General features: G+C 43.8%; 3 protein-coding genes across 3 annotated transcripts in view; 1 reads left to right on the plus strand and 2 right to left on the minus strand.

The window, feature by feature from the left end:
- Positions 1 to 8,844, minus strand: part of T265_15630 (hypothetical protein) — a gene marked incomplete at both ends in the record, with an annotated part of 27,494 nt that extends 18,650 nt beyond the window's left edge. The window contains one exon of the mRNA XM_009178814.1: positions 8,611 to 8,844. Coding sequence (XP_009177078.1) covers positions 8,611 to 8,844 — 234 coding nt within the window. The remainder of the gene's footprint in view (positions 1 to 8,610) is intronic.
- T265_15629 (hypothetical protein) overlaps positions 1 to 11,317 on the plus strand; it is a gene marked incomplete at both ends in the record, with an annotated part of 58,481 nt that overhangs the window by 24,463 nt on the left and 22,701 nt on the right. The window contains 8 exons of the mRNA XM_009178813.1: positions 1,090 to 1,248; positions 5,427 to 5,537; positions 6,031 to 6,108; positions 6,230 to 6,358; positions 8,902 to 9,074; positions 9,247 to 9,369; positions 9,586 to 9,635; positions 9,810 to 9,913. Of these exons, the coding sequence (XP_009177077.1) occupies positions 1,090 to 1,248; positions 5,427 to 5,537; positions 6,031 to 6,108; positions 6,230 to 6,358; positions 8,902 to 9,074; positions 9,247 to 9,369; positions 9,586 to 9,635; positions 9,810 to 9,913 (927 nt within the window). The remainder of the gene's footprint in view (positions 1 to 1,089; positions 1,249 to 5,426; positions 5,538 to 6,030; positions 6,109 to 6,229; positions 6,359 to 8,901; positions 9,075 to 9,246; positions 9,370 to 9,585; positions 9,636 to 9,809; positions 9,914 to 11,317) is intronic.
- T265_11964 (hypothetical protein) overlaps positions 9,877 to 11,317 on the minus strand; it is a gene marked incomplete at both ends in the record, with an annotated part of 65,133 nt that continues 63,692 nt past the window's right edge. Inside the window, one exon of the mRNA XM_009178815.1 lies at positions 9,877 to 9,948. Within this exon, the coding sequence (XP_009177079.1) occupies positions 9,877 to 9,948 (72 nt within the window). The remainder of the gene's footprint in view (positions 9,949 to 11,317) is intronic.

The raw sequence follows: 11,317 nt of genomic DNA on the forward strand, positions 1-11,317 counted from the left end.
CTGACTAGGCGGTGCAGACAATCGATGTCCGATGAGTCAGCTTAATGCGACGTGTTTGTGCGTATGAGAAAAAAGACAAGCCTCGCGATCCAGTGAGCGACTGTGAGTTGAACAGTCAAGTATGTGGGTGACTGGGTCGCTACAAAAGCACGGTCAACACAACTTATTGTGACCTTCTTTGGTTCGCTCTATCAAAAATGAGGCATCCAGTCTCCCACTGATAACAACTTAATTTGAGTGTTTGTCGGAATCTCAATATTTGTTCCAAGTGAGGCTTTCTATTATCTTCCGGCCAGGATGTCTAGTCGGAGAATAAATGAAATGAAAAAAATAAATGAATAAAATAAATAAATGAATAAATGGGTTTTCTCACTAGAGAATGCTCAGGTCATAGACGAGGAGTTCCATAAAGTGGACTTTTCTTCATTCGTCTCATTGCTGTTCAATAGGGTCTGGAAACCCGGCAATATCTAACTATCCGTCCGTCGGTGCCACGGCATCTGGAAACCGAAGACGTGCAGCGACTGAGCAGAGCGATTTGTTTCCTTGCTTGGGTTGCACGCGATTACGAAACGACATGCAAATTTTGACCGGAAATAATGTGTACTGTTATGCGCAAATTGTTTGTTTTCTCACAACCTAAGACAATCTGAGTAATATCACATGAACGTAACACACTACTCACGAAGTTGCTGATAACTCTTCGATAGATCACGACTGGTTTCGTCATTCTTGGGGCTCATCAGATAGGCGCAGTCGCCCAGTTTCTCTCGGCATGATGAGCTACAAGAAGGGCAAAATCGATTGTGGGCTGTCGAAATTTTCAGCAACCATATAAGTGGTGCGTTATGTCTATAGAATGTACTGCGATACTGAAACATGGGGAGGCCTGATGCAATACATTCAGTCAAAGAAGAACATAATTTAGGTCCCCCGTGAAAAGCAAATTGGTGGGAAAACGAGTATATTTCACTAAATGATATTCCCTTCTGCATCATCACATATTTCCCACTTTCGGTGAACATTGAACCAAAACTACAGTGTTCCCAGTTCGATCAAACTCACCCTTCCACTCCTCTCTCTTTATAGCGAAAATGCATTGAATATGCCTTGAAAGCGAGACCCCGACGCCGCTACATTCCCAAAGGTCACTTGCAATACAAGATCTGGTCAGTTGTTGTATCGAAGAAATTTGAAATTTTCATCTTCGTCTGTATCTTCATCAATACGGTGGCACTCACGCTTAAGGTTAGTGTTGCCCCATTTTTCCGACAGAATGGTGTATGTTTGTTCATTTCACTCGTCTGTTAACACCACGCCTCTTCGCTAGATTTTTCACTACTTTTTCGGTGGCTTCGCCTCGCAGGCGAACTGTTCGATGAGTATTTTGGGTTTCATAACATTCGGTGTCAGCATCCCATATTTCATCCACATCAGTTTGGTTCCTCTGGTATTGCTGACTCTACTGGAGCATTCCATAATTGTTATCGTCTGCCATTGAGTTACAAGAAGCACAACTCCGATGCCTTAATGACTCCACTATGAGAACTGGTGCTTGTTGTCCTAGTGGTTGATGGAGGATTTAGACACAAATCCGACTCTGCAGGTGACCACCACCACAACATCGTCAGACACAAACAAAGTGGTTAGGATGCTTCGACTTTAACCTCCAATCTCTTATTATAAACTAGAAACATTACATTGCCGTCATGGCAGACCATCATTAGTGATTGGNCGGCATCTGGAAACCGAAGACGTGCAGCGACTGAGCAGAGCGATTTGTTTCCTTGCTTGGGTTGCACGCGATTACGAAACGACATGCAAATTTTGACCGGAAATAATGTGTACTGTTATGCGCAAATTGTTTGTTTTCTCACAACCTAAGACAATCTGAGTAATATCACATGAACGTAACACACTACTCACGAAGTTGCTGATAACTCTTCGATAGATCACGACTGGTTTCGTCATTCTTGGGGCTCATCAGATAGGCACAGTCGCCTAGTTTCTCTCGGCATGATGAGCTACAAGAAGGGCAAAATCGATTGTGGGCTGTCGAAATTTTCAGCAACCATATAAGTGGTGCGTTATGTCTATAGAATGTACTGCGATACTGAAACATGGGGAGGCCTGATGCAATACATTCAGTCAAAGAAGAACATAATTTAGGTCCCCCGTGAAAAGCAAATTGGTGGGAAAACGAGTATATTTCACTAGATGATATTCCCTTCTGCATCATCACATATTTCCCACTTTCGGTGAACATTGAACCAAAACCACAGTGTTCCCAGTTCGACCAAACTCACCCTTCCACTCCTCTCTCTTTATAGCGAAAATGCATTGAATATGCCTTGAAAGCGAGACCCCGACGTCGCTACATTCCCAAAGGTCACTTGCAATACAAGATCTGGTCAGTTGTTGTATCGAAGAAATTTGAAATTTTCATCTTCGTCTGTATCTTCATCAATACGGTGGCACTCACGCTTAAGGTTAGTGTTGCCCCATTTTTCCGACAGAATGGTGTATGTTTGTTCATTTCACTCGTCTGTTAACACCACGCCTCTTCGCTAGATTTTTCACTACTTTTTCGGTGGCTTCGCCTCGCAGGCGAACTGTTCGATGAGTATTTTGGGTTTCATAACATTCGTTGTCAGCATCCCATATTTCATCCACATCAGTTTTGTTCCTCTGGTATTGCTGACTCTACTGGAGCATTCCATAATTGTTATCGTCTGCCATTGAGTTACAAGAAGCACAACTCCGATGCCTTAATGACTCCACTGTGAGAACTGGTGCTTGTTGTCCTAGTGGTTGATGGAGGATTTAGACACAAATCCGACTCTGCAGGTGACCACCACCACAACAACATCGTCAGACACAAACAAAGTTGTAAGAATGCTTCGACTTCAACCTCCAATCTCTTATTATAAACTGGAAACATTACATTGCCGTCATGGCAGACCATCATTAGTGATTGGTTTCATAGTGGAGGTCGTGCACATCCAATCCAATTCACGTGTTTGATGGATAGAAGCGATTCAGATTTGTGTTGTTCAATACTCGAGCAACCTTCGAACGCGATTACTGTGCAACAATATTGTCGGATGAGGGCTTCCGGCCCGAGATCTTTGACGATTGAGTACCTCGAAAGGATCTCCGTGGTTTGAAAAGATATTTCCACCTCGATCCAGGAGAAATTTATTGTCGAAACCTCATTCGTTTGAGAATATAGCAATAGACTGTGGCATGTTTTGTCGGCCTTATTTTGCTTTGGAATTTGATGAAATGTCGGTGGCGCTATATGCACAGTGTAGTTTTTTCGAATTACTGGTCAGTATCAGTCTCTAAACTAAATGCTCTATTTGGGAAATACTCTCATTTGCAAATCGATTTGGTTTTCATGAGAGACTCAACTGAATCTCTCGTTCATGATATTCTACAACTGAATGTGCTGCACGCAGGCCGCCTCATGTTTCAGTTGGTACGATATTCGAGATATCGCAGTGTATTTTCATAAAGGAAACTACTCACAACGTTGCTGAAAACTCTTCGATTGATTCAAGTAGATATCACCACCACTAGTCGTTCAGAAATTGTCTAGCTCGCCGTAAAAGACTACCCTTGTGCAAATAATGACAAATTTTTGTAGTGTTAAAGCTCAAAACTATCCACTACGATTACTGTGTATTGTTGTCACCACGGAAGTGCCAATGTAACTACTCCTGGGCTACCTGAATGACTTAGAAAGAAGAACACCAGCTGGGAAACTGATGCATGCCTGTACGACCGAGTTTGGTGATCCGTAAACACGAAGCGACTCCGTACTCCGGTTGATACGCAATGGACAGGAACCACTGTGACGTGTTTGCATGGGTGAGACCATCGAGATCACGTTGAATAGACACCCACACAAAAGAATGCGGGAGTCATACAAGCACAAACAAGTGCCACATGAGTCGAAGTAAATACTACACGCGGGATAAGACAAAAGTCCCATGGCCCAACACAGCAAAAAGTGGTAATCAATCTAACTAACCAGTGCTTGTGATGATAGTTAGTAATTCCCAATGGAGGTTCGTCCTTTCAGCGAACGGAAATGTACTGTGCAGCTGTTTCATCTTTGTTGGTAACCATTAGCATCGTGTACGTCTCATGAAACTCCAGTAGGGATTTTCGAGCACACGACCTTCCGGCCAATGATTGAACACAAACACCTGAACAACAGTGTGATCACTTAGATATAACATAGCACCACTCATCTTTCAGTCACGGGATCTAAATTATGTGGTCACGTATGGTCTTTCTCCTCGACTGATAACTTCTGTCCCGTGTGTCCTGTGTAGCCACCCAGCTAAGCATACATGGGTGAACCGATCTAAATTGTTATCAGGTTATAGAATGACTGGCGAAAGGCTAATAGATCGCTCTGAACCCTCAAATAAGGTTGAAGATATGCAACTCATCACTGACTCCATCAACTGGAAGTCTCCAGGCCTTTGACTGTCCGTATCCCGAGATATTGACCGTGTCAATGCAGCTATCTGATCCGTTATACTGAGGCGCCTCAAATGATTTTCGGGAATAGCTGTGCAAACCACGAGAAAGCCGGAGGAGATCGGTGAGGCAACTCATAGCCCTTCTGCTTCAGCTATATGAAAGATCCGCATGTGGTTGGTTTACAGCCTTGTCTCCACGACCACTTTCCGTATGTCAATCAGCTCAGCAGTTAGAAGCACACGGGGGTACAGACTGTACGGAACTGTCCCATCCCTCTGCTATTGAGTTTGAGCAACATTCGAAATAAATTTATCTTGATCCATTTCTTCTACTGTGAAGCATAATACTACAGGTCGAGGGAAAAGACGTTTGTTAGAAACGCCTTGATGAATTATTGCGTCTAAACACGAGAGAACTGTTCGCTGCCTCGTGATGTGGTCTCATTTCTTGACGAAGTTTACTGCTGTTAAACATCGTTTGTTTCATTGACCATAGACTATCGCCTGGTGTATGCGTGTTACGTTCTTGATAGATCTCTGTATCCACTTATTCTCTGCCTAAGACAGCAACTGGGCGGAAAGGTCTGGACAATCACGGATTTGCCCTTGACTGTGGGATTTCATGTATCTTTCGCTCTACTGTGCGCTATGCAGTACGTTTAGTATCTTACAGATAGTATGCTCACGTAAAAGGCACCTCCGACAGCACGGTGAGTAAGTTGTATCGACGGAGTCGATTCCTAGGTCACCTAAACCGTGAATCATTATTTTCTGGACTTTTGCTAATAAGACATATTCATGGACGGAGTCGTTCCTAGGTCACCTAAAACCGGAAACATTATTTTCTGGACTTTTGCTAATAAGACATATTCATGCTTATCACAATGGCTGTTTCCATAATCCATGTCATGAATCTACACTTCCTTTCAGTACGATGGACAACGCAAGGAATGGGGAAAGTTGTTGGATTCGCTCAACTACTTTTTCACAGCCATTTTCACGGTCGAATTTGTACTTCGGCTATCTGCCTTCAGCTTCCGAGTAAGTTCGTGTGTTGCTCTTTGTGTGTTCAGCGGAGCTTTTGGTGTGTGTGTGTGTGTGTGTGTGTGTTCACAGCAGTTCCATCAGGCAGTGAGTAATCTTTGATCCCGTCAACACCAACTTTGTCCCAGCGTTTTGGCTGCCGTGGGTAAATTTTGCCGAGGTTTTTTCTTTAAATGGATGAATACGTTCTAGAAACCCTGTGTCTCTATTGATTTGACCACTGCCTTAGTTCCATTGTCTGACATGGGTGAACGACATTGTGGGTATGTCAATTCGAGTCTCTGTGTTAGTTGCTCTAGCTGGTGGCCCCATTCATTAAACAACTACCGAAATGAAATATTTGATGTGCTTGTTTGCTCCTTGATTCGCTCCAGGATACAATAAGGATAATAATAAACAATAAATGATGACAAACAGAATTGCTCATTTCCAAACCCACAATCAATTCTTCGGTTTGCTGACAACTTCTTTCTCATTCCCTTTAAACTAGCATTATTTCAGCGATGTGTGGAATGTGGTCGACTTCATTTTGGTTCTTGGAAGCTACTTGGATATTATTCTGACTCAGGTATGTTTTGATTGCTATCGCCCCTTCGTTCTGGGCCTAATTCTCTCTACGCTCACCTATATATACTCCCGATTTCGATCGGCAACGATCACCTAACACTTTCGTTTGATTTCATCTTCAGTCGGATGTAAAGGTAACCAAGTTCAGCGTTAATTTCGTCCGACTGTTCCGTGTGATGCGTTTGGTCAAACTACTGAGCAAAGAAGAATCTATTCGGCAGCTGTTGTGGACTTTCATTAAATCAATACAGGTAGGTCAGGACTTATTCAATGATGCCCCGTTTCCCACACCACCTGCTACGAAATATAAATGAACTGAACTTTTATGAATGAATCGTTTCGATTTGTCAGGACTAATTTCAAAATGCTCTGTGACAGCCTTTGTGTGACATCCCCCGCTTGACAAGACGGTTTGAACATTGGCGGTGTGTCTGCATTTCCTTTGTTATTGATTTCTATGACCTATTGATTGTTAGGTACCCGCAGAGGGATGGTACAATTTTTCGGCGATTCATACGCCACTGCTTGCTGTTGCTGGTCCAGATACTAAGTTCTAACTTTGGTTGTGGACACCAAGGGCTGCGATCAGTTTGCTAAATACTCCTCGACAGTTTCGCCCTTCCTGGGACTCATCAGGTAGATACAATCCCCGAGTTCCCCTGATGTTCTATTTGAACAACAGGTTTTAAACAACTAGCAAAGTACCCTCGTTTACAACTTACTTTGGTGTTGATGTGGAAATCAGATGGAACTCTGGTTGCCTGAAAACAGGTTGTCCTAGGAAACAGTGAGGCTGTTATTGTTAGGATAGGTTTGCTTTTGACGCAAGCGCGGTCACACATTTGGCGGGAAAACTCACATGGGAGATTGACTTATTTTCGCCACAATACGTCTTCACGTCCAGGTGCTCTAAGTATAGGAAGAATAGCACTGGTTAAGACAAACGGCCGACCACTAGAAGCAAACTGAAATTGATTTCGCTGAAGCTACGGGGTTTCCGAAGTGGAGAATTTTGCACGAAATTAGTGTAGTCCGACTGCGCGTTCCAGGGATATTTTGGTCATGGCTGTTTGTTTAGGTGAGCGAGCTTTCAATGTCGAAAAAACCTCCGTAAATCCAAAACTTTGCGAAGGTTAACGTCTTGTGGTGTCCTCAAAATCTGAGGCGACTTGTACATAATTTCCAGTTGAAATTCCACTTAGCTGGATACCTGGAACACATTTGGATCCCTTCCAGTTGAATTGGTTCACAGATTTTCGACACACCACTGCTGTTTACAACCTTCGTCTAGCGCTGAGTACAATAGTCAAAGATGTAACCAGTCAGGAGATAATGCATGGTTCACCGGCAATTCGCGTGTGAATATGCAGCCATTCTGACGAGACATCTTTCCCTGGAAAGACCATAACGTCAGAAAACTCAATTCTGTGGGAAAAAGTAACGAAATTACTAGAATCTATAGCCAAATGTGGCCCTTCGTAATCATAAACACATGCGTTGTCGCTGTGTCATATCCGCGCCTGGACATTATAAGACCACCGTTGGCGAAGTACTTTTATTTGTTTGATGCACCGGTACAGATATACTGGCTGGTAACTGTTTCCTGTTTTCCTTAAACCCAGATCATTCTACGATGATTCGTGTATTCCTTGGGCGCAAAAATTTGGGGCATCTTACTGTTGTGAAGGCTAACTTACCAACTGCTCAACTAGTCCCGGTGTCGACAATGAAGGTTAGGTGTCCTCATCGATGTGGTGATGTTGAGACTCAGTGATCATACGCACTAGGATTTGAGGACCTTAGGTGTCCTCACACAGGTACCCATCGATGTCGTCTTCCGACGAATCAGTGAGTCGGCCGGTGCTTGGTGCCCAATCTGCTTCATTAGAGCAGCAGACTAAACTGCGGAAGACCTGGAAGACGTACGCGGGTGGATTCCGATTTCATATCAGTACTTTGCTGTTACGTATCTGGTACTGTGTGACATGTGCAAAAAATTTCACCAGTATCAGCTTTAGTAGTAAACAACTCCCAAATGACCCAATGAAAGTACTTAGCGTTTTCTGTAACTGGTCTTGCTGCTATCTGGTAGTCTTTATGGTATGGTTGAACCTTGCGAAAGGTACTCCCGACCAGTATAGCCTGCAGGGTTAGAGTGGTAGTCAAGCCCGACTGCCACTTCTAGGTGCAGCATGGTTGGATGAACGGCTTGAAACGGACCTGAGAAGTATTCACTAGCGTGAAGATCATTTGTCTTGGCTTGATCCGAATGGAAGATCTGGAACGTGCATACATAATTTCAATGTATTGTTCTCAGTCTGCCCCGAAGTTGGACAGAATAGTTTAATCGCAACAGCTTTCCGAGGCAAGTTCGGCTGGGCTTCCGTGGATCCGTTGAGGTCCACATCGTGGCATGCCCTTTTTGGCCGATCGCTTGATAGCTGCGTTTAAAGGACATACCAGCGACTAAAGAAACTGATTTCACTGTCATATGCATACTCACTTGGTGGAACCGCCAGCAGAGCTTCCCCACACGGCGGACAAGGCTCGTTGTCACAGCAATAGCCGTCATGTGATTATCGGTCTCGGGGACACCAGCGATTAGCAGTGTCGGGTCGCTAGGTACACTGTCTGTTGATGTGGACCACCACCTAGGTTTGATAGGATTACCCTCCAACACTGGGGATTGGCTGTCCAGACCAGTGTTGCATAAAATCAGCTGTGTCACAGAATACATTTGTATAATATAGTTATCATAACAAAAATGAATTTCATCCACACCTTCTACTTTCAGGCTTTACCGTATGTAGCTCTCTTGATTGCGATGATCTTCTTCATCTACGCTGTCATCGGAATGCAACTGTTTGGGCAAATCTCTATCAAGGAAGAACCGGGTGAGGAGGAGCCCATACTTCATAGAAGTAATAATTTTCAGGATTTCTTCCACGCGTTGTTGGTTTTGTTCCGGTAAGTGCAGTTTCAGTTTTTATTCAATCTAATGACCGGTATTTTGAAGTCAACCTTAGATATCTGTTTATTAAAAACTGTGGATCCAGTACCAAATTTCACAATCTATTGTTGTTGGGGTGCCCAAAGCTTACCAAGTTTTTTGGAAATACATTGCACCTTGTGACTTTAGATGTCGTGTACTTCTAGGTTTTGAAGTGAAGAAGCTTCTTGATGATGATCCGGTTAGATCGGAACGACAGAATGGAAGTGAGACTTTGACCAGTGGTCGTAAACACGATCAATGTGACAAATCGTACGTTGTACGTACCGAGGAGAGGACTCAACAAGACAGCCTCAGTCCGAATCGCATGGATAGCTTCATAAGAATAGGTTGCTTCACTGAAGGCTCCATAATATTTCAAGGAACTACTAAGTTTTTTTTGTGGAACCAAGTTTTTGGACCAGCTTCAGGCTGTGTCAGCCAAGTTACGTTGGTGCCGGACTGAGAACTGGTTCTTTTCCCTTGTAGGTGTTCCACTGGAGAGGCCTGGCAAGACATCATGCTAGCATGCACAGCAGGTAAGATGTGCCCCGAGAGCTTGGTGTCCGTCTAACTAGACCGAACAGACTTTTGTATTGAGTGCCTTTTTCCGCAATATTCGGTTGCTCTTAAAGCTCTGAGAACAACTGAGCAAAGCACAATCTAGCACCAGTCAATGTTTTTCCTTACCCCCTCGCTTTCTTATTCCACAGGTCGAGCGTGTGCCGAAGGTTCCGATGAAAAAGGCACCAAAAGCTGCGGTTCCAACTTGGCCTATCTTTACTTCATCAGTTTCCATGCGATCAGTGCATTTTTGGTAAGTTCCTCTTCACTCCCAAACTCCGCGGGGCCCTGAAGTGAGACCCAACGTCCAAGAAAAATTCGGTAAACAGTCAATCAAGTTATTGCAGAGCACACTAAGCTTCGTAAAGCCGAGTGACGTGTGTACCGTGTTGGTCGTGTTTTAGTACGAAGCAGAAGGGATCTCGCTGATTGGTCCGTCATCTGCCCTATTATTCAACCCCACTTGACCCTTCGCCCAGTTGATCGGGTAAAACCTTTGTGTCAAAAGAGGAGTGTGGCGCAGCAATACATTCACCGGTTGGTCGGCAAGTTTTTTCAAGTAATGAATCCGCGATCTCAACGCCTCCCAGTTGAGAGATTCGGGAATGTTTTTGCTCGATAGATGTATGAACCTATGTGGTTTACACAGCACTAGACTCAGTCTTATATTAGGTTTTTTCTAATGGTGGGATGAGGCGCGCTGGAAGGAACGCAGGAAAATCACCTGCAAGGGTCTCGGACGCGGACATCTGAGGGTCATGTTGGTTCCAGCACACAGGGAACATAGGTAAACACATAACCGATCTATCAATCGCTGGATTGATACGCAGCTCAGATCAGTTTGCTTCCAGCCCAACAACCCGAAAAGTCACTCACTTTTCACTCACATCAACATTTTAGTGCGCCACGTCAAGTTAGACTTTCTAGGTGCACAGGGAGCCGGATGGCTACATTAGGACATTCGATTAATACACTAATCTGCATACAAATTTGATTTAGACGGTAAACTCATCTGGAATCCAGCCCAATCTCTTGTTTATGTTTTTCATCTGAATGTACTGCACCAGGCCGCTCCGTTTTTCAGTTGGCGCGATGTTCGAGATAGTGCTATACGATGTACCAAACTACTTATAAGGTTACTGAAAATTCGTCGACAGCCGATGACTGGTTTCGCCCTTCTTAGCACTCAACTGGTAGCAAGAGTCTCCGAATTTCCGTCAACTTTGTGTTGACGGTTATCTTACCTATCAAAATACGGCAATTATTAGCAATTATTAGCAGTCCTTGTATTAAGAACCTATTAGTGCACAGGTGATGATAGTCATACGCCCTTCTTCTCAACTGGTAGCAAGAGTCTCCGAATTTCCGTCAACTTTGTGTTGACGGTTATCTTACCTATCAAAATACGGCAATTATTTATTATTATTAGCAGTCCTTGTATTAAGAACCTATTAGTGCACAGGTGATGATAGTCATAATACAAATCAGAAGTTGATTGTGCACTAATAGAAGTTTTTAACATGGTTGCGACACGTATAAAAATGCATACAATGCGGAATGGGAGCAAGTCAAAAAGGAACTTATCGTATGTGAGAGTCCCTTGGTGAAAGTCCGGACGGCGGTAACGTGTTTTCTCCGCAGTTTGGCTGCTACACGT

Source organism: Opisthorchis viverrini (genome assembly GCF_000715545.1).
Source record: "Opisthorchis viverrini unplaced genomic scaffold opera_v5_671, whole genome shotgun sequence".
NCBI lineage: Eukaryota > Metazoa > Platyhelminthes > Trematoda > Opisthorchiida > Opisthorchiidae > Opisthorchis > Opisthorchis viverrini.